This window comes from Pongo pygmaeus, chromosome 19 (assembly GCF_028885625.2).
Source record: "Pongo pygmaeus isolate AG05252 chromosome 19, NHGRI_mPonPyg2-v2.0_pri, whole genome shotgun sequence".
In the NCBI taxonomy this organism is placed as follows: Eukaryota; Metazoa; Chordata; class Mammalia; order Primates; family Hominidae; genus Pongo; species Pongo pygmaeus.
In genome coordinates, this window is record NC_072392.2 from 28358978 (window position 1) to 28382112 (window position 23135).

General features: G+C 45.2%; 1 protein-coding gene across 1 annotated transcript in view; it reads left to right on the forward strand.

The window, feature by feature from the left end:
- The window catches only part of LOC129016782 (tensin-3-like), a 135246-nt gene that overhangs the window by 80891 nt on the left and 31220 nt on the right, over positions 1 to 23135 (forward strand). The window contains exons 4-8 of the mRNA XM_063655982.1: positions 2759 to 2811; positions 5149 to 5320; positions 7479 to 7529; positions 9387 to 9509; positions 16377 to 16441. Of these exons, the coding sequence (XP_063512052.1) occupies positions 2759 to 2811; positions 5149 to 5320; positions 7479 to 7529; positions 9387 to 9509; positions 16377 to 16441 (464 nt within the window). The remainder of the gene's footprint in view (positions 1 to 2758; positions 2812 to 5148; positions 5321 to 7478; positions 7530 to 9386; positions 9510 to 16376; positions 16442 to 23135) is intronic.

Sequence of the window (23135 nt, forward strand, 5' to 3'; positions counted from 1 at the left end):
TTAAAAGGTTTTTTTTGTTTCTTTTTTTGGCAGTGGTTGCAATTTGTATGGTTTCCGGGTTTGAACATTGGAGTTACTGTATCAAGGCGTATAATGCTGAATTGGATTCAGAGATTATTGGATTGAGAAGATCCCGTGGGTCTGTCTGACCTGCCCTTCTCACTCTGCAGCTGAGGAAATGGGCCCTGGGTCCCGTCAGGGACAGCAGAGTCCTCATGCCTTCTGGGACCCTTCCCTCCTTCCCTCCTGCCGTCAGGGCCCTGCCTGAGGGACAGTGACACTCCTACCCCATCACGTTGGTGCCGGCAGTGAGCAGTCACGTATTTGTGTGGTTGTCATCTTGGAATGATGTGCCATGTGAAAGTTAAATAGCTTTGCCCAATGAGTTATATAATGCTGTTTGTATGTTAAGTTGCATGCCAGGCTTTCACGGTCAAATGATAAGCGTGACATAGGGTCTGAAGCGACAGCCCACTTGTAGGAACTGGGCCAGGGTACTCCAGCATGGCATTGCAATGGGAGTCACTGTATTTTGGATGTGTGGTCTGGTCAAGATGTGGGACACATATAGTCAGATCCTGGTGGGTTCATATAAGACCCAGGACCATGGTCGGTCAAACTCCTTGCTGTTCTCCCCTGAGATGTTGGCTTATTGAACACTTTTTTGAAGTAAATGGGACCCTGGTTAAGCTGAATTTCTCTTTGATGGGATTGGTTCTATTAGGATTGCATCTGAGCTGCTTGAATTTGAGTCTTACATGTACAGGTTGTATGAATTAACCTAAACGGGTTTTTGATGTATCATTTCCTTACTTTTCAGAGACTTCATTTTAGTGCATTCAGTTTGCTTCTGGGATTGCATTCTAAATACTTTTTTTTTTTGTTTATTTGTTTGGGACAGAGTCTTGCTCTGTTGCCCAGGCTAGAGTGCGGTGGCACGATCTCGGCTCACTGCAACCTCCTCCTCCCAGGTTCAAGTGATTCTTGTGCCTCAGCCTCCTGAGTAGCTGGGATTACAGGTGTGCGCCACCACACAGGCTAATTTTTGTATTTTTAGTAGAGACGTCGTTTCACCATGTTGACCAGGGTGGTCTTGAACTCCTGGCTTCAAGTGATCTGCCCACCTCGGCCTCTCAAAGTGCTGGGATTACAGGTGTGAGCCACTGTGCCCGGCCGTATTCTAAATACTTTTTATACACACTGACAAGTTGTCCTCTGAAATCTTGCATCTGTTTATATTTCACCAAAACTTTAAAAAATGTTTTCAAGATTTTTATTTTTGCTGCTCTACTAGGCAAAAGAGTAGTCTCCTGTTTTGTAGCTGTCTAGTCTGAGCTGTGAAAGGCTTTGGGTTAGGGCTTTGAGAAGATCAGAGGAACATGTTTAGAGCCTCCTGCAGCTTTGTGGGCACAGGGGATGAGCAGGGGGTGCACCTCAGAAGTCGGGGTGGGCGGGGTCTGGAGACCACGGGACTTCACTTGACCAGGTCTGCCCAGCACGGGCAGTGGCCATGCGGTGCCAGGCTGGGTTCCAAGCCATTGACAGAATTACCTCAGTGAATCCCTGGACAGCTCCATGAGACTGGCCCTGTCTGTTACTATTCTCACTTCAAAAGGCAGGAGACAAAGAAGTGGAGTGACCAAGGGGCTTGCCCAGGGAAAGCAATGAGGAGGTGGACCCAGGGCTGAGCTCACCAGCACCTTGGTGTAGAACTCAAGAGCACACCCCTAGATCCTGCCCCTGTCTTGGGAGGCTGAGACGATGATCTCTGCTGTTTTGGAATTGGTACTAGGCTTTGCATTGCTATGATTTCAGGAAAACATCTGTATTGTTGGTCTCCGAAATATACATAGAATTTGTTTTCTGTTCATTTCTTGCCAAAGGAGTCCAGGTGAGCTGCACCTGCCTGAGTGGGATCCCAGGTGTGATCGGGGGTGTTGATACCTCTGATGGTGGTGTCTGTGGGCCTGCTTTGATCGGGGAGCAGGAGGAGTGCTGGAGGCTCTGTGTCCCCCCAACTCGGGGGTCTCTGGGCTCATGTGTGCAGCATTACCTGGCTTGGGCCAGAAAGAGACTTCGAGGGAGCCCTGTAGGGGGTGTCTGGGTTTCCCCATTCACCACTGCCATCTGACAAGATCGCTTCCCTCTTTGAGCCCCAATTTCCTCACTTCTGAAATATTGGAGAGCCTTCTTACTCATACAGTTGCTGGGCATTTTTCCTGAAATAGTAGATCTCTGTCACCATAGTATATAACAACCCTTATGCACAAGGAAGGGTTATATAACTGTAAAGTAATTATAACCCGAGTCTTTTCTCTCTGTTGAATAGGCTCTTTAAAAAAGAGTAGGTATGATTGACAATTCCTGAAAGTCACTCATTAATTGGTTCTTTCAAGTAAATAATAGCAGCCATGATAGTCATAGTGCTGGTGTCATCTGGCACCTCCCGTGTTGGATGGCAGGGCACTGTTTGCACGCCAAGTGATGCCTACCTTGCCCTGACTGGAGGGTGGCCTCACTGGCTCCTGTGGAAGCCCGTCCTGATGCTAGTTAGTGGCATTGCGTCCTCTGGTGAGCTGAAGCACACAACATGGTGTAGACCCTTCTGAGGTGATAAGGTGAGCTAGCAGTTATGATTGACTTGCAGTTTATAATTAAACTATGGGACAGCTGTCATTGTTCCCTCTCAGTGGTGTCTGTGTCATGTAGACTGGCAGGAAAGGAAACTTCAAAATGACCCTTGTTTTGTTATTTGCAGGCTCCAGGGAGTTCCACACTGTCCAGTTCTCTCTGCCATGATAAACCTCTGTGGTGAGTGTCTGTGTGGGTCATGCATTCCTGTGTCTCTGGCTGTAGGTCAGCTCTCCACAGAGGAAACTTGGGCATGGCATCATTTTATTCTGTAGAAATCATAATTTCTGTTTTGGTTGTAAACATTGCCAATCAAAGGTGATACAGGCCACGTTTTCTATCCGTTTCTAAATGCTGTGTCAGGGTCAGAAGCCCAGCTGGTAGAAACATCTGTGATTGTCTTTGAATAAATAATTGCACTGCTGAGGCCTGATTGTGCAAGTGTCACTTTTGGGGGAGACTCCAGGGTGTGCTGGCAAGAGCCCCTTTAGAGCAGATGATGGGGGCCCTGAGCCAGCATTTTCTGGAGAGGCACTCACTGTGGATCCTCATGACCGTAGGAAGCGCTTCATTTCTGTTCTAACAGTGTTCAATTTGACTTGGAATTAAATCCATGTCTGATAAATAAGGTAGAGAAAACAAAATCCTTGGGAATTGTTTGGATGCTGATTTGAACAAATCAACCTTAAAAAATAAATGTATGGGCCGGGCGCAGTAGCTCACGCTTGTAATCCCAGCACTTTGGGAGGCTGAGGTGAGGAGACCATAAGGTCAAGAGATCGAGACCATCCTGGCCAACATAGTGAAAACCCATCTCTACTAAAAATACAAAATTAGCTGGGTGTGGTAGTGCATGCCTGTAATCCCAGCTATTCGGGAGGCTGAGGCAGGAGAATCCCTTTAACCCGGGAGGCAGAGATTGCAGCAAGCCGAGATTGTGCCACTGCATTCCAGCCTGGCGACAGAGTGAGACTCTGTCTCGAAAAAATAAAAATAAATAAAAATAAAAATAAATGTATGGTATTGGATGTTTGATGTTATTATTTCTTTTCAAGGTGTGATAATGGCGTTGTAGACATTTTAATCAAAAAGTGCCCTTATCTTTTAGAAATCAATACTGCAAGATTTATAAATGAAATTACATAGTATCTGGGATTGCTTTAAAGCAATCAAAGTGGTGGAGGAGATTGCTGGGGGTATTGATGGACAAAGGTTAGCTGTGTGTCGGTAATTTTGAAGTTAGGTGATGTGGGTACATGGAGGTTTGTAAAACCATTTTATATGGTTTTGAATTTTTCTAAAATTAAAAGAAAGAGAGGAACACATAGGAGTAGTAAAAATGAAAACTCCAAAGCTGGTGGCAGCACTTTGGAGGGACTTAAGGACACGTCCTGTGGACCCATGCCTCTGGCTTTACCTCATGGGGGCACCGATTGGGTTTGACCTCATCCCCTCTCCCTGGAACCTTTTCCACCTCCTCCTGGATACCACCCTCAGCCCTAATGTTAGGAGCCCTCCTGGGAGGGGCTCAGGCCTCCCTGGGAACCACAGGGCTGGTGGAGAATCTGTGGTCTGTGGGAGGCCCTTGTCTCCAGTCACATTGGGTGCCTGGCTCCCACACTGCCAGTCCTGCCCACGTCCTCAGGCTGCTGGCCATGACATGACCATTTCTACCCTCTTCCCTCTTCCCTCCTCCACAGTCTTCATCTCACACTTGGGGACCTGCCCTGGCCACCTGGGCCCCTGGCTGGGTGGCCAGCCCCACATTCTACTCTGCATCCACCTGGCCTGTGGTTAGCTGGGTGGCGTCCCAGCGGGGCCCCATGGAGCTCTTAGCCTTCTGATAGGAGTCTGCTGAGTTGCTGCTCAGTAGATGAAAGGCCGCTTTGATTATGCCCCAGCTGGTCCCCTCTCCACGTGAGGTCCTGCCTCCTTCTTGGGCCTGTAGGGTCCTCCACGACCATAGCTGGCCACCTCACCAGCCTCATCCTTGGCCACACCTGCCCCAGGATGCCACATACGGACACGAGGAGCTGCTTGCTGATGTTTGGCTTCTGCTCACACCATCTCCTCTTCCTCCTGGCCCCCTCCCGGTGTCCCCTCGTGCCGACCTTGATACCTCGGAGCAGGGTTGAGGCTCCCTCTCCAGGAGTCCCACCTGGAACCCTGTTCCTGCTCCCAGTGAAACCACAAAAAGTCCTTCCCGCCTTCGTGCTTTTGCATCTGAGCCCATGTGTCACTGCTCTGGGTTGCTTTCTCTTTGTGCGTTCCCTGGCTGCAGCTTGCGGTACCCTGTCATGCCCTGCTAGGAAAATTCAATCTTGTGCCCCTCCCCACACTGCCCACCATTATGGGAACACAGCGCAGAGGCTGTGCACACTGTAAATTCCCGTAGCTGGCCGCCCAGGTGCTGGTGTGAACACCCAGGGGATGAGTGTCCGTCGTCTTCACCTTTTTCCTAGGGGATGTCTGTTGTCTCCTTACCCTGCTTCTGATCTGCCCACTGCTCTCTCGCAGGCTCGTCATCCTGAGTCCCACCATGGAGGAGGGCCATGGGCTGGACCTCACTTACATCACGGAGCGCATCATCGCCGTGTCCTTCCCCGCCGGCTGCTCCGAGGAATCCTACCTGCACAACCTGCAGGAGGTCACGCGCATGCTCAAGTCCAAGCATGGGGACAACTACCTGGTGATAGGTGGGCAGCTCCGGGAGCCTTTGGGCAGGCTCTGCAACAGGCACTGTGTAGGGATGGGCACTCACAGAACACTGGTTTACACATGAGGGAGAAGCTCAAGGGCCTGGGCTCACACAGCTGTCCATGTCGCCCTCGTCCTGTGTCTCTCTGCTGCCACGCCTGGGGAGGAGCCTTATGTGTCTCTGTAGGTAGCTTTCAGGGACACACGACTGCTGACCACAGGGATGGCTGTTGCCTCGTCCTGCACTCATCAGTGAGGCTGGCTCCCCAGTGCCTTGGGACATGTCCCCGGCCAGCCACCCCTGCACTCCCATGCTGCATCCCTGGTATCAAAAGACAAACTTGTGACTCTCCTCCTGAGCCAGAAATTAGGAAGACAAATTAGGTGGGCACCCAAGAAACCAGGGGCTGCCCTGGAGACAAGGAGACAGGTTGATTTTCAAAACACACGTGTCGAGTTGATGGTGGAGCCACATCTGAGGAATAAATAATACAGAACAGCTTCTCACCATCTCTCACCCTCTGATTGGCCCCTTGTTTTCTGTTCCCATGGTTGGTAGCCCAGGTGGAGGCTGACTTCCTTCTGCTGTCAACAGTCACTAATGGGATTGAATGACAGCTCCCTGGCACCCTCTCTCTACCTGCCTTCTTATCTCTAGTAAGGAGGCCTCCTTATCTGTGGTAAAGCTAATCTGCCCCGCAAGCCTACAAGGTGGTCATTGTCTTCCTTGTTGGTCTGCTCCAATGACTGGGACACCAGTGGCTGGGAGAGGTGGACCCAAGTGGCAGAGTAGGATGTGGCCTCCGTCTGATGCCAGAGCAGCCCTGGCCCGGGTGCTTCCTGTGTCCTGACCCCTCCCCAATCCTTGATTCACTCAAGCTCCTGCCTCTTTCTCGTCTTGAAGCCCATCTTGTCTGTGACCTGGCAGTGGACAGGAAGTGGTGGCCAAGCCCCATCTGATGGTGGTGCCTCTCACCAGGGGCCCTCTCCTCCCCAGGGCTTCCTCCTTCATCACTGAGGCAGTGTGCTCTGCAGGACCATGGCTCCTTCCTTTGGAAGCCACTCCCAGGCTGGTCAGCACATCCCGAGTCTCCTCTCTGGCCATCCTTCCCCTCTTCCCCAGTCCACCTTCCCCAAAGAGACCATGCAGAGGGCCTGGAGCCCTGGCCAGCACCTGTCTGTGGGGCCTTGTCAGGGCCAGAGCTCTCCCTGCAAAATGGCTATGGCAGGGATCTTTTTCTTGTGCAGGGTTAAGAAATGAACTGTGGGTCTCAAAGCAGCGCCCCCCCTTGTCATAAACAGGGCTTGCTGGGTGACCAGGACAAGCCCCCACCCTTCACTTTCCTCACATCTCTGACTCTGAAGTGAGAGGGACGTTTAGTTAATTTTTAAGGCTCCTTGTTGCTGGAACATTATTGTTATTATTTTTTTCAGTTTGAACTAGTGGAGTATTTAGCAAGGTTCCACAAATGGCTGTGATTTTTTCAGTGAACTTAGGCCGTGGCTCTTGGCTGGGCATGAACTCAGCCCTTTCCAGGCCTGGGGCCACCAGGCCATAGAGGAGGGACTGCCTTCCCCACCATGTGCCACCTCTCTATTGGGTCAGTTTGTGTTGTCAGGAGCAAGACTATGGAATTTATTTTATATATATATGTATATATATTTTATATTATATATTTTTTATGTGTGTGTGTGTATATATATGTGTACATATATATATCCTGTATGTTGGGATATTTTGTAGCCATGAGAATTAAAAAAAAAATAGTAACACGGTAAATTGCCTGGTTTAATACTAGTTAACGAAGTAGAATATAGACTTTATGTGTAAGGGTTCTGTATGCCATCCTTATCTTATTTATTTTATTTGTTTTGTATTCTGTGACCACACACGTCTATATTTTTCAATCTTTTCTGATCCTCAGTACCTGGAAGGGAAACATCATGTAAAAATGCAGTGTGTTTTCTCCTTTCATCTCTGATGTCAAGGATTTGTCTAAAAGCTTTTTATCCCCCAATTTGTGAGTGTGAAGATTTTAGATATTTTTTTAAAAAATTAGTATTAATTAAAATTAAATAAAAATTAAAGTATTAATTTTTTAAAATATTAAAATCTATTTTACGCAAGGCATTTTTTCTCTCTTTTATAGGTATTGAATCTTTCAGAAAAGAGATATGACCTTACAAAGCTTAACCCAAAGGTATGGAGTTCATCCCTTTATATTCTGCATTTTTGAAAAATGTAAACAATGCTTATTTTGTGCAAAAATAATTTGCTACTAGTCTTTGTGGAATGTGACTTGATAAGGAGTATTAGGAATTGTTCATATCAATTGTTTTAATTACTTTTTTTTTCAGTTTGAAATAGTTAGAGATTCATAGGAAGTTGTGAAAATAATACAGAGATCTCCTGTACTTCTCACCCAGTCTTTCCAGTGGGAGACTCTTACAACACTAATAGTAAAATATCTAGGTCAGGAAGTTGGCATTGGTATAGTCCACGGACCTCACTCACATTTCCCTGGTTTTGCGTACATGTGTGTTTCTCGGCATCGTGTGTATAGATGATAAATACTACATATATATGTATAGAACAAATCTATACACGTGATGCTTCCTCCTCCCGCCTCCTGGGATCTTTCATATATACTGCATATATATATGCATGGAACAAATCTATAACAAATATATGTATAGAACAAATCTAAACTGCATCATGTGTATAGATTTGTTAAGCCACCACAAACAAGAGACAAAACATTTCCATCAGCATGGGGCTCTCTTCTCCTAGTATCTCTTTATGGTCATAGTAATCCACTCCTTTCATGATAATTTTCATTTTTTAAAACATTGTTAAAATTTTTTCAAATTTTACTTTAAGTTCTGGGATACAGGTGCAGAACGTGCAGGTTTGTTATATAGATATACATGTGTCATGGTGATTTGCTGCACCTATCAACCTGTCATCTAGGTTTTAAGCTCCTCACGCATTAGGTATTTGTCCTAATGCTCTCATTCCCCTTGCCCCTCACCCTTCATGATCATTTTCAATAGCAAAGCTTGGGATAATTTTAAGACTCAATCAACATAAGTTGTGGTAATATATGTATGTATATTCTATATGTTGAAATATTTTGCAGCCATTAGAGTAACAGAGCGGAAACATGATAAGTTGCCTATTTTAATACTAGTTATCAATAGTAGAGTATAGAATTTATGTATAATGGTATCTCAATTATGCTGAATGTATATGGAAAAGAGACTAAGGGATTCATGAAAACATTGCAGTGGTTATCTTTGAGTGGTGGCAGCGGTAGTGACTTTTCCTACTTCCTGGCAGTTTTCTGAAATTTCCAACAATCTTACACTATTTCTACGACTTTCATCGTAAGATAGAGCCCCTTGTCCTCACCCTACTGACAAAAGGAAATCAAAGGAAAAGCAACACCCCCATGTGGCCACAGGCCACTGTGGACTTCTGTGTGCCTCAGGATGCTCAGAGCTGCAGTTCTGTACCGAGTCACTGTGTCTTTAGCACATGGTGGTGATTTTCTTTGTCCAAGCACCAAACTTAATCAGGGTTTTGAAGGTGCTTCCTCCTTAAGTCCTGCCTTTCCAGGAGATTGTCTCTGAGGTGTTGTCTGCACAGTGTGGGAGATGGCTGGCTGCACTCTCCAAACTGGGATTTTAACCCGAGTGGGGAGATTTTGGCAGCAGCTTGGGCCTAGGACTGCTGTTTGAGATCTCACTGGACTGCAGCCCTCTTCACACAACCTGCACCATCGGCAACTCAAAGACCTTTCTAGAATTGTCACCCCAGCTGCAGAAGAGCAGATGAGCCCCTAGAGGAAGAGGCATCACGTGGGCAGTATAATGCTTTATTTTTTCTTCCCAGTGAAGGAAGTTGGTCCTCGTGCTCACTGAGTTTTAGGAAATGGTCACCCAGCATGTTCTTTACTCCCAAATGAAATGTATCGATGATGAAAGAAGTCATTGTGAGATGGCCTCAGAAGGTTTCAGGAAATGGAAACTGAGGGAGCTCCCCTCTCTTGTTGCAGATCATGGATGTGGGCTGGCCGGAGCACCACGCACTGCCCCTGGATAAGATGTGTACCATATGCAAGGCACAGGAGTCCTGGCTGAACAGCAACCCCCAGCATGTGGTCGTCATTCACTGCAGGGTGAGCGCACCCCCTCTCACATTTGGGGGTCTGGCTAGGCTTTAGCCTTTGGAGTTGAGATGGAGACAACTGCTGCATATGAGCACATTTCCGCTTTGAGCTGGTGTGATGCGCTCCTTATGGGTTTGTCTTTAGGTTTTCCTACTTGCTCTTAAAGAAGGAAACAAAGAGTTATCACACCTCCCCAAGTTTGGCCTTAGAATTTATAGGATTGTGGTCCCTGAATGTGTAGCTGGACATTTGAAACTATTGACCCCAAATTGACCACAGTTATGAGAGCAAATCGTTTCGTTTTTATTAAATTTTATTTTTCATGGAAAGCCCTCCTTTTCAAAACAGCTATGCCCTTTTCAGATGGACTGTGTCAGACTTTCCATGCCGTCTTGAGTTATGGTAATCAGTTGATAGACTAGATGATGGCATGATGCCATTGCAGTAAACATGTCGTCCTTTCCACGTGGAGCCATTGCAGTGCAGATGTGGCCTGTGCATCTTCACAGAGTGGCTGGGACTGTCTGTGTGTCAGCCCCAGCAGGCTTGGTGGATGCCGGCAGCCCAGGTGCATAGCTGGTGGGCACTCCTCCTCCTGGCTGCATCGGGTTCCTTCCATGCTTCCTCCTCCTACCTCCTGGGATCTTTCCTCTTAATTCCCAGTTTTCTCAGCTGCTTTGCACTGCTCCTCAAATGTGATTGGTGTTGAAAGGGGTTGGACTGAAAGCAAACTCACTGAGGGGTAAGCGTGTGAAGCTTAACCCTCCTGCCAGAAACTTACTATTAGAGAAAAGCTCTTATCCCAGTCACACCTTGAGTCAGGGAGGAATCCTTTGGGAAAGGATGTAGCCAGGGGGCTGGGGTCGCTGTTCATTAATGGGCAGCTCCCTGTTTTGTGTGTTTGACAAAGCATTCTTAGGACCATCAAAGTATCTAGGAAGTGTTGACGGTTCAAGATAGAAGTGTTTTTTTTTTCTTCCGGACTCTTTCACACTAAAAAACTGCACAGAAATCCATTGTATTATGGAATTTAGTTTGAAAGAAGCTTCCATTTGAGTTATGTTAGACTCTCAGTATATCTTTCCCGCAAAGGCACTAGGTAGACCGGCCTGTGGATGCTGTTTACAGCTGTAAGGCATTTGATGACCATTCGATGTGCAGAAAACTTCCATCAGGGACACACAGATGTTATTTGCTTCTCTCTGGTATTGTCTCTTTCCTCACATCTAACTTGATCATATTTTCCCCCCAAATGGACAGGCACACCCATTAGGACCACCAAATTGTCTATGATGACCTGATCTTTTCAAGTATTATGTTAAATTATGGATCCTCCACCCAAATTGTGTTTTGGTGCAAACTAAGAGAGAGAAAAAGAGAGAGAGAGAGAGAGAGTCAGACAGACTTTTAAATCAATGTAATTCTTGTTAATTAAAACAACCTATGCTTTTCAGGCTTGGTGTGGTGATCTTGACACAGTGAGCCTGATATTGATGGATCATCATTGCCCAGGATCACGTAGCAAGCTGTTCTAAGCAGCATTCCTGAGCTGTGAGCCTGGGCCCAGCAGCAGCACCTGTGGAAAGTGCAGGTTCTAGGGCGCACCCAGACCTGCTGCCAGCTGCATTGTCAGAAGACTCTTGGAGTTGCTGGACTTGAAAAGTGCCATCCTTGGCCATTTATTCCATTTTAGTTGTTGTTCACTTCAATTCTTTAGATGAAATTGAAAGAAATGATGAGATTATTTAAAACATATGGGTCCTAGTGGGGACCACCTAGAGCTTTCTAAAATTCATCATTTTGCTAAGCAACTTTAGGCTTTCTGGACAGCTCTTGTTAGTGGAATTCATGGGAACATGTTGAAACTTCTCAGAAGTGATTTGCTAATCGCTTGCCCTCTTCTGGTGCCATGTAAATCATTTTTGAAAAGCTTAGAAATTGTGCCCTGAGAGATAAGCCCTCTTTTAATTTGAAATTGCTGATGTCGATGTTAACAGAAGTTCATCATCATCACTGCAGGGGTGAAATCGCTGACATTTGGCGAAATCCGCCTGCTTTGCAGAATGCGCGTATCCTTCCACACATGCCAGGAATTTCTAGCATAGCTGGGTGTGTCTCAGCCTGGGCGGGAACAGAGTGAGGGTCAGTCCTGCTATGCTTCCCATTCTGCTGTGTGATGCAGAGGCTTGTGTTTGTGTGGGTGTGTGCAGTCTCCTCCTCACCCCTCCACATCCTGGTTATTGACTGACCAGAAATGGCCTGCAGTTCTTTTGGGAGATTTCATCCACACCATGCCTTTTGTTTCTGAGTCCATGGTGAAGAATACCCATGGAAAATTGTGCAATTAGTGATTCTGTGATTTTTGTTAAGAACAGTTCCAAGTCCAAAAGAATGCAGCTTGCACTAAAACGTAACAGTCCATGAGCCTATCGTGCCCTCTTGTGTTTTCTACATCCTGTGAGCTAAGAGCTTTATTTACATGAACATTACATGAAGATGTCCTACTTCAGTTCCATACGTAGTTTGAGTGGAACATGGCCACCTCCATCTGTTCACGTACATCCATGGCTGCTTCCACCCACAATGCAGGGGTAGGTTTGAATGGTTGAAACAAGACTTTGCAGCCTGCAAAACCTTAAATACTTACTATTGCATTAAGAAAGACCTCATATCAGGGTACTGCTGGCCTTGTAAAATGAGTTTGAAAGTGTTTGCATTTCTTCAGCTTTCTGGCAGAGTTTGCAGTAGTCTGTTTTCTGTTACTTATAACAGAATATGTGAAACTGGGTAATTTGTAAAGAAAAGGAATTTATTTCTTATATTAAAATTTATAGGAGCTGAGATGTCCAAGCTCAAGGGGCTGCGTCTGGTGAGCGCCTTCTTGCTCTTGGGGACTCTGCAGAGGTCCTGAGGCTGCACGGGGCATCACATGGCGAGGGGGCTGAGGGTGCTAGCTCAGGTCTCTCTTCCTCTTCTTAGAAAGCCACCAGTTCCGCTCCTGTGATAACTCGTTAACCCATTAGTTAATTAATCCGCAGATGTATTAACCCATTCATGAAGGCAAGGTTCCCCATGACCCAGTCATCTCTTAAAGGCCTCACCACTCAATACTGCCACATTGGAGATTAAATTTCAACATGAGTTTTGGAAGGGGCTAATATTTAAACCATAGCAAAGTTTTCTCTTTTTTTCGATGATGGAATTCATCAGTTAAGTGATCAGGTCCTGGGCTTTTCTTTGTCGGAGAGTTTATATTACTGATTCAATCTCCTTACTTGTTATTGTTTTGTTCAGATTCTCTGTTTCTTCATGATTCAGTCTTAGTAGGTGGTATGTGTCTAGGAATTTATGAGTTTGTTCCAGGTTATCCAATTTATTGCTATGTAATTGTTTGTAGTTTTTTGTGTTTCTTTGTGTCTAAATGGCATCAGTTATGATGACTGCTCTTTCATTTCTGATTTTGAGTTTTCTCTTTTTATGTTAGTCTAGGTAAAGATTTGTCAATTTTGTTAGTCTTCAGGAAACCCAACCCTTAGTTTTGTTGATCTTTTCTATTGTTTTTCTAGTCTCTCCTTTATTTGTTTCTGCTCCAACCTTTGTTTTTTCCTTCCTTTGCTAATTTGGGGTTTAGTTTGTTCTTTGTTCCTTCAGGTGCAACATTAGGTTTTTTGTTTTGTTTTGTTTTTTGAGACAGAGTCTCACTCTGTCACCAGGCTGGAGTGCAGTGGCGTGATCTCGGCTCACTGCAACCTCCAACTCCCTGGTTCAAGTGATTCTCCTACCTCAGCCTCCCTAGTAGCTGGGATTACAGGCACGTGCCACCACAATGAGCTAATTTTTGTATTTTTAATAGAGACGGGGTTTCACCATGTTGGCCAGGATGATCTTGATCTCCTGACCTCGTGATCCACCCACCTCGGCCTCCCAAAGTGCTGGGATTACAGGCGTGAGCCACCGCTCCCGGCCTAACATTAGGTTTTTTTATTTGAGAGTTTTTTCTTTTAACATAGGCATTTATTGCCATAAACTTTCCTCTTACAACTGCTTTTGCTGCATCCCATAAGTTTTGGTGTGTTGTGTTTCAATTTTTGTTTCTCCCAAGATATTTCTAAACCTCTCTTCTGACTTTTTTCTTTGACCCAGTAGTTATTTAGGAGTATGTTGTTTAATTTCCATAAACTTGTGAATTTTCCAAGATTCCTCCTGTTATTGATTTCTGGTTTCATACCACTGTGGTCAGAAATGATACTTGAGGCCAGGCGCGGTGGCTCATGCCTGTAATCCCAGCACTTTGGGAGGCCAAGGCGGGCAGATCACCTGAGGTCAGGAGTTCGAGACCAGCCTGGCCAACATGGTAAAACCCCGTCTCTACTAAAAATGCAAAAAAATTAGCTGGGCATGGTGGCATGCACCTGTATTCCCAGCTACTCGGGAGGCTGAGGCACGAGAATCGCTTGAACCCAGGCAGTGGAGGTTGTAGTGAGCTGAGATCTTGCCACTGCACTCTAGCCTGGACGACAGAGGGAGACTCCATTAAAAAAAAAAAAAGAAAAAAAGAAAAGATACTGGATATGATTTCAGTCTCCTTAAATTCGTTAAGGTTTGTTTTGTGGCCTAACGTGCCATCTATCCTGGAGAACCTTCTGTGTGCACTTCAGAAGAATGCATATTCTGATGCAGTGTTCTGTATATGTCTGTAAGGTCTGTTTGGTCTAAAGTGCAGGTTGAGTACCCTGTTTTCTTATTGGTTTAGGTGATCTGTCCATTGTTGAAAATGCGGTACTGAAGTCCCCTACGGTTGTGGTATTTCTATCTGTCCCTTCAGATCTTTTAATATTTGCTTTATAGGCCGGGCGCAGTGGCTCATGCCTGTAATCCCAGCACTTTGGGAGGCCAAGGTGGGGGGATCATCTGACATCGGGAGTTCGAGATCAGCCTGATCAACATGGAACAACCCTGTCTCTATTAAAAATACAAAAAATTAGCCGGGCATGGTGATGCATGCCTGTAATTCCAGCTACTTGGGAGGCTGAGGCAGGATAATCACTTGAACTTGGGAGGTGGAGGTTGCCGTGAGTCGAGATCGTTCCATTGCACTCCAGCCTGGGCAACAAAAGCGAAACTCTGTCTCAAAAAAAAAAAAAAAAAAGAAAAAAAATCCATAAATAGTGCCACAAAAGCGATTGGTAATGGGGTAAATGTTACCGCCATGTGTGCCTGTTTTGGCTGAAGTGTTGTTTCTTTGTAGGTGAATTGCTGTCAAATACAGTTTTATGCAAGAGGCATACTAGTAGCCATACTGTTAATAATTTGCACGTGCCAGGATTCAGCTGCAAAGAGTGTATCAAGTGCCCGCATTGAGTACCTATAAGGCATGCTCTTGACTTTCACTGACAGAGAGGATGCTCCTGGGTGACATTCATGTGTGACTGGGCTTATCAGAATTGTGACTTGAATTTGATCAGTAGTTTCTTCTCAAGAAGTTAGGGAGCTACATATTAGAGGCCCTGCCTTTTTGGCTTTATATGATTCCAGATAAGGGGTTGGCAAATATTTTTAAAAACAGCCAGATTAGGCCGGGCGCGGTGGCTCACGCCTGTAATCCCAGCACTTTGGGAGGCTGAGGCGGGTGGATCACGAGGTCAGGAGATCGAGACCATCCTGGCTAACATGGTGAAACCCCGTCTCTACTAAAAACACAAAAAATTAGCTGGGCGTGGTGGCGGGCGCCTGTAGTCTCAGCTACCTGGGAAGCTGAGGCAGGAGAATGGCGTGAACCTGGGAGGCGGAGCTTACAGTGAGCCGAGATTGTGCCACTGCACTCCAGCCTGGGCGACAAAGCGTGAGACTCCGTCTCCAAAAAAAAAAAAAAAAAGAGCCAGATTGTATTTTACGCTTTTCAGTCCCCGTGGTCTTGCTGCAAATACTCAAACCTACCCCTGCAGAGAGAGTGAAAGCAGCCCTGGATGTAGGTGAACAGATGGGAATGGCCATGTTCTAGTCAAACTTTGTATATGGACAACTGAAATCTGAACTTCAACACATTTTCACATGGCATGGAATCTTCTCTTTTCAAAATTTTTTCTTAATAGTTAGAAAATGTAAAACTACTCTTAGCTCACAAGTTGTGGGAAAGTAGGTAATGGGCAGAAGTAGCTCCTGGGCTGTGGTTTGCAATCTGCTGTTGTAGGTTGTAAGAGTATGGTCTAGAAGGTGGCACTCTATGGCCCTGGGTGAGGGTGGCCTGTCCAATACTTTCTGCTTCTCCTGCTGGTGTTGCTGGTCTGTGGGCTGGGCTGTTGGTGTCTGTGGTTATGGTTTGAGTGGGTCCTTTTCCAGAACTTCTGCCTGGGACAATGGTTCCTCTATGTGTAGTGAGGGCGGGCTACGGGGGTGTACGTGGAGCTCAGGTGCTGGCAGTGCTGCCAGTGAGCTGGAATCTGTGTCCCATCATGCTGAGCTGTGTTTGCAGCCCTGATCGTTGTCAGCCCGTTAGCAGGCAGGCGTTCACTTCTGTCTGACGTGGATAATTAAGTCATGCTAATTGCTGCAGCTCCTGGCACAGTTTCTTCCAGCCTAATTGGGTAAAATGACAGGCAGCTGCTGTGTTGGTCTGCCCTCCTGGGCTTCTACGGCTGCTCCAGTTAGCACCCGCTCTTACTGTTTGCACCCAGCATGCAGGTTCGGTTCCCTGTTGCAGAGACTTCAGTTGCACTGGGTACTGACTTTCCCAGACAGGAAGGCTGTGGGTAATGCTGGCCTTACCTCCAAGGCAGGCTCTCTATTATTTTGTCCACTAGTGAGTCTTTTCCTGTTCTAATTACATCTCTGCTGTGGGATTTCAGAGAAAATCAGCTGATCTTTTGTCTCCTGCAGGGCGGGAAAGGATGCATAGGAGTGGTCATATCATCCTACATGCATTTCACCAACATCTCAGCCAGGTAGGATGATGTCAGCTCGCTGTCTTCAGGTGCTAAAAGCTGAGCCTGCATGGGGCTGAAGGCTGTCTGCGCAGGAGCTGTTCTGGATACCAAGGGCTTGGCTGACCTGTGTTTCCCATCCCCCAGTGCTGGGGTGGTCAGTGCCTGGAAACCCAGTTTCCAGTTAAGCGTTTACACTTGTGAAAGTGGCATTTTCCAGGTTGGGTGACTGTGTATGATTGATTCTAAGTACTTCCATGGAGGCATTAAAAAAATAAGTGGCCCCACTGTCCCTTGTTCTTTAATAGAGAATTCTCTAATAAAAAATAACAGAGATAAAAGTCACGATTATGAAAAGAACAGAGTGGTCTCACTAAATCAGCTCATACCTTGTATATAATGATGGTGACAGCCACCTCTTTTGCAGGCACTGGGCCTCTGGGAAGTATACTGAATAGTTTCCTTTTCTCCCTGAATTCTCCTAACTAACCCATGAGGCAGTTAGTATCATTCCCATTGCATGGATGAGGGAGGTGAGGCTCAGAGGAGCCAGGCAGCTTGCTCATGATCCCACAGCCTAGGAGTGGAGAGCCAGGTCTGGGCTGGTTTCCATAAGATGGAACTGTAATCATGGAGACTTTGGAGGTGCCACTTGGGTCCCCTTAGCCAGACATGACACAAACACGGCAGGGCCACCAGGACCTCAGCCCTATGCCCATCCTCCTGGCCTTGGGCAGCTGTGGTGTACACCTGAACCCTTCCCAGAGTGCAGATCTTCACTCTCGCTGAAATGCAATGCAGAAAATGTCATTATTTATGGGGTCTGCATTTGCATCTGCCCTGTCTTCTCAATGGCCTCTTTGTAAAGCCTGAGCTTTCCATTCTGAGGAAATAGAAGCCTATTCATATCAGCCGATAAACCTTTTCCTTTCTAGCACCAAGGAGTGAAATTTGACTTTCTGAATGTTTTCTCTGGAAACCAACTGCGGAGTTGGTGTCTGCCAGGGAGGAAACCAACCCCCAAGTGAAAATCAGATACCCTCTTGGTGAGAATAATCATCGGTGTGTGTGTGTGCCAGGAAAATCGAGATTCCTGGGCACATCCATCCCTCAATGATGCCAAAGACATTTGGTTGGTAACTAAACATAGCCTGGCTGGTTCTGGACAGAGACCACCTGAGCCTGAGCACTTCTGTTTTTTTTTTTTTTTTTTTTTTGACAGACTCTTGCTCCGTTGCCCAGGTTGGAGTGCAGTGGTGCAATCTTGGCTCACTGCAACCTCTGCTTCCCGGGTTCAAGTGATTCTCCTGCCTCAGCCTCCTGAGTAGCTGGGATTATAGGTGTGTGCCACCATGCCCAGCTAATTTTTTGTATTTTTAGTAGAGACAGGGTTTCACCATGTTGGCCAGGCTGGTCTTGAACTCCTGACCTCAGGTGATTATTCGCCTCGGCCTGCCAAAGTGCTGGGATTACAGGTGTGAGCCATCACGCCCAGCTGCAACTGAGCATTTCTATCCCCAGCAAAGTAGTACTGCCTGAACCGAAGTTCCATGCACTGTGGGTAGTCCTGGATTTTTTGGGAAGGGTAGATGTCTTAGGGCTAAAAACACACCTTTGACCTCTTGCTACAAATTCTGTTTTCTCTCAGTAGTCAATATGTATTTCATCTGCATGTGTCAGGCAATTTACATGAATCTCTCTAAGCCTCAGCATCCTTACCTGGAAAATGATGGTAGTCCTACTTCCCGGAATGTTGTGACAGTTCAACATATGTTACACAAAAAGCACTTAGAACAGCATCAGTACTCAGGTATTGGCTACCATTAACGCTGTTGTGATTAGTAGGTGTAATAGTATTAAGTGCCTTTCAATTAAATGGGCTGATACCACATGCTCTTTGTGACTTGCTTTTCTACATTAATATCATTTTATACGCATCGTTTCCCGACATCATTTCAGTGGCAGCATAGCACTTTATTCAACGGATATGTTATGTATTTAAGCATTTGTTGATTTTGCCTATCCAAGTTGCTTCCAGTTTTGTCAGTTTTGTGTGTGTGTGTGTGTGTGTGTGTTTAAGACGAAGTCTCACTCTGTCACCGGGGCTGGAGTGCAATGGCGTGATCTTGGCTTGCTGTAACCTCCACCTCCCAGGTTCAAGTGATTCTCCTGCCTCAGCCTCTCAAGTAGCTGGGATTACTGGCACCCGCCACTATGCCCAGCTAATTTTTTGTATTTTTAGTAGAGACGTAGTTTCACCATGTTGGCCAGGCTGGTCTTGAACTCCTGACCTTGCGATTTGCCCACCTTGGCCTCTCAAGTGTTTTTTTTTTTTTTTTTTTTTTTTTTTTGGTAATTAAGGTTGCTTCCAGTTGTTTTCTACTGCAAAGCTTGCCATGATGAACACATTCTTATACATACATCTTTGATCATTTCTACAATGTTCCCTCTTAGATTATATTTCAGAAGTAGAGTAATCCCAGATAGCACAAGCACATGTTTGAGATCTTTATCACAAACTGCAAACAGAAGAAAACAGAAACTTCAAGTCACCAGAGAAGAAGAACATTCTTGTATCAACACCATAAAAATAAGAGTTATAAAGACAAAACCAGTACTAATATTATTACTACTACTAATATTACTATGGAAAATAAACATTGGTCAAAATGTATTCTCAGCATTTAATAAAACAAGTAAATTTCAGAAAAAGGAATGCTTAAAAGTCACTGGGAGGCTATGGAGCTGCATTCTCCTGCTCAGTATGTGATGGACTCGGTGCTAAAGTGGGCCCTTCTGTTTGTAACTGCGCCACCAGCACAGCCCCTTGCCTAGTAAATGCACGTAGCAAGTTGTCCATTTTATAGCATTCTGTGAAAGTCAAATCACACTCAACTTACTTTTGAGTATGTTTCTTTCTCCTCCTGCCTGTCTCTCTACCGGTATTTTTATGAAGTCCACAGTGCTTATGTACATCATTTTTCTAGAGGGGCACAGACACGTTTTTCTAAGTAAGGGGCCCACTTTATCAGGTGTTGTTGTTGTTGTTGTTGTTGTTTTGAGATGGAATCTCACTCTGTCACCCAGGCTGGAGTGCAATGGTGTGATCTCTGCTCACTACAACCTCCGCCTCCCGGGTTCAAGTGATTCTCCTGCCTCAGCCTCTCAAGTAGCTGGGATTACTGGCACCCGCCACTATGCCCAGCTAATTTTTTGTATTTTTAGTAGAGACGTAGTTTCACCATGTTGGCCAGGCTGGTCTTGAACTCCTGACCTTGCGATTTGCCCACCTTGGCCTCTCAAGTGTTTTTTTTTTTTTTTTTTTTTTTTTTTTGGTAATTAAGGTTGCTTCCAGTTGTTTTCTACTGCAAAGCTTGCCATGATGAACACATTCTTATACATACATCTTTGATCATTTCTACAATGTTCCCTCTTAGATTATATTTCAGAAGTAGAGTAATCCCAGATAGCACAAGCACATGTTTGAGATCTTTATCACAAACTGCAAACAGAAGAAAACAGAAACTTCAAGTCACCAGAGAAGAAGAACATTCTTGTATCAACACCATAAAAATAAGAGTTATAAAGACAAAACCAGTACTAATATTATTACTACTACTAATATTACTATGGAAAATAAACATTGGTCAAAATGTATTCTCAGCATTTAATAAAACAAGTAAATTTCAGAAAAAGGAATGCTTAAAAGTCACTGGGAGGCTATGGAGCTGCATTCTCCTGCTCAGTATGTGATGGACTCGGTGCTAAAGTGGGCCCTTCTGTTTGTAACTGCGCCACCAGCACAGCCCCTTGCCTAGTAAATGCACGTAGCAAGTTGTCCATTTTATAGCATTCTGTGAAAGTCAAATCACACTCAACTTACTTTTGAGTATGTTTCTTTCTCCTCCTGCCTGTCTCTCTACCGGTATTTTTATGAAGTCCACAGTGCTTATGTACATCATTTTTCTAGAGGGGCACAGACACGTTTTTCTAAGTAAGGGGCCCACTTTATCAGGTGTTGTTGTTGTTGTTGTTGTTGTTTTGAGATGGAATCTCACTCTGTCACCCAGGCTGGAGTGCAATGGTGTGATCTCTGCTCACTACAACCTCCGCCTCCCGGGTTCAAGTGATTCTCCTGCCTCAGCCTCTCAAGTAGCTGGGATTACTGGCACCCGCCACTATGCCCAGCTAATTTTTTGTATTTTTAGTAGAGACGTAGTTTCACCATGTTGGCCAGGCTGGTCTTGAACTCCTGACCTTGCGATTTGCCCACCTTGGCCTCTCAAGTGTTTTTTTTTTTTTTTTTTTTTTTTTTTTTGGTAATTAAGGTTGCTTCCAGTTGTTTTCTACTGCAAAGCTTGCCATGATGAACACATTCTTATACATACATCTTTGATCATTTCTACAATGTTCCCTCTTAGATTATATTTCAGAAGTAGAGTAATCCCAGATAGCACAAGCACATGTTTGAGATCTTTATCACAAACTGCAAACAGAAGAAAACAGAAACTTCAAGTCACCAGAGAAGAAGAACATTCTTGTATCAACACCATAAAAATAAGAGTTATAAAGACAAAACCAGTACTAATATTATTACTACTACTAATATTACTATGGAAAATAAACATTGGTCAAAATGTATTCTCAGCATTTAATAAAACAAGTAAATTTCAGAAAAAGGAATGCTTAAAAGTCACTGGGAGGCTATGGAGCTGCATTCTCCTGCTCAGTATGTGATGGACTCGGTGCTAAAGTGGGCCCTTCTGTTTGTAACTGCGCCACCAGCACAGCCCCTTGCCTAGTAAATGCACGTAGCAAGTTGTCCATTTTATAGCATTCTGTGAAAGTCAAATCACACTCAACTTACTTTTGAGTATGTTTCTTTCTCCTCCTGCCTGTCTCTCTACCGGTATTTTTATGAAGTCCACAGTGCTTATGTACATCATTTTTCTAGAGGGGCACAGACACGTTTTTCTAAGTAAGGGGCCCACTTTATCAGGTGTTGTTGTTGTTGTTGTTGTTGTTTTGAGATGGAATCTCACTCTGTCACCCAGGCTGGAGTGCAATGGTGTGATCTCTGCTCACTACAACCTCCGCCTCCCGGGTTCAAGTGATTCTCCTGCCTCAGCCTCTCAAGTAGCTGGGATTACTGGCACCCGCCACTATGCCCAGCTAATTTTTTGTATTTTTAGTAGAGACGTAGTTTCACCATGTTGGCCAGGCTGGTCTTGAACTCCTGACCTTGCGATTTGCCCACCTTGGCCTCTCAAGTGTTTTTTTTTTTTTTTTTTTTTTTTTTTTTGGTAATTAAGGTTGCTTCCAGTTGTTTTCTACTGCAAAGCTTGCCATGATGAACACATTCTTATACATACATCTTTGATCATTTCTACAATGTTCCCTCTTAGATTATATTTCAGAAGTAGAGTAATCCCAGATAGCACAAGCACATGTTTGAGATCTTTATCACAAACTGCAAACAGAAGAAAACAGAAACTTCAAGTCACCAGAGAAGAAGAACATTCTTGTATCAACACCATAAAAATAAGAGTTATAAAGACAAAACCAGTACTAATATTATTACTACTACTAATATTACTATGGAAAATAAACATTGGTCAAAATGTATTCTCAGCATTTAATAAAACAAGTAAATTTCAGAAAAAGGAATGCTTAAAAGTCACTGGGAGGCTATGGAGCTGCATTCTCCTGCTCAGTATGTGATGGACTCGGTGCTAAAGTGGGCCCTTCTGTTTGTAACTGCGCCACCAGCACAGCCCCTTGCCTAGTAAATGCACGTAGCAAGTTGTCCATTTTATAGCATTCTGTGAAAGTCAAATCACACTCAACTTACTTTTGAGTATGTTTCTTTCTCCTCCTGCCTGTCTCTCTACCGGTATTTTTATGAAGTCCACAGTGCTTATGTACATCATTTTTCTAGAGGGGCACAGACACGTTTTTCTAAGTAAGGGGCCCACTTTATCAGGTGTTGTTGTTGTTGTTGTTGTTGTTTTGAGATGGAATCTCACTCTGTCACCCAGGCTGGAGTGCAATGGTGTGATCTCTGCTCACTACAACCTCCGCCTCCCGGGTTCAAGTGATTCTCCCACCTCAGCCTCCCAAGTAGCTGGGATTATAGGCACCCACCATCATGCCCCGGTAATTTTTATTTTCGGTAGAGCCAGGATTTCACCCTGTTGACCAGGCTGGTCTTGAACTCCTGACCTCAGGTGATCCGCCTGCCTTGGCCTCCCAAAGTGCTGGGATTACAGGTGTGAGCCACCACACCCGGCCTATCAGGGTTTTAAGGAAGCATTTGGCCCAAATGAGTTGGAATTGTTAAGACACTGCACTCATATTCCAGGATTTGTGCTGAAGTCATATCAAGAAATCCCACGAATGCCCTGCTGTGAGATTTCTGGAAGTTTCTGTCAGACACTAACTGTGAGCACTGTGGACCTGGCATTGAAGGTCAACTATATTGTTGAAAAGCAGGGTTACTTTCAATCACTTCAAAAACAATGCTGCAGCCCCGAGGCCTCAGATACATTTCCAACCCCGGTGCCCTGCAGTGTTCTCAAGCCCAGTCCTGGGAGTGACATACTGGTGGGGCACAGGCTGGCCCACTTGTGTCTTGAGGGTGCCTCTTGGGACTTCATGGGGGGGTCCGTTGACTCTCCTGCCCTGGGTTGCTCCCTGCATCCTTGTGGTCCTGAGA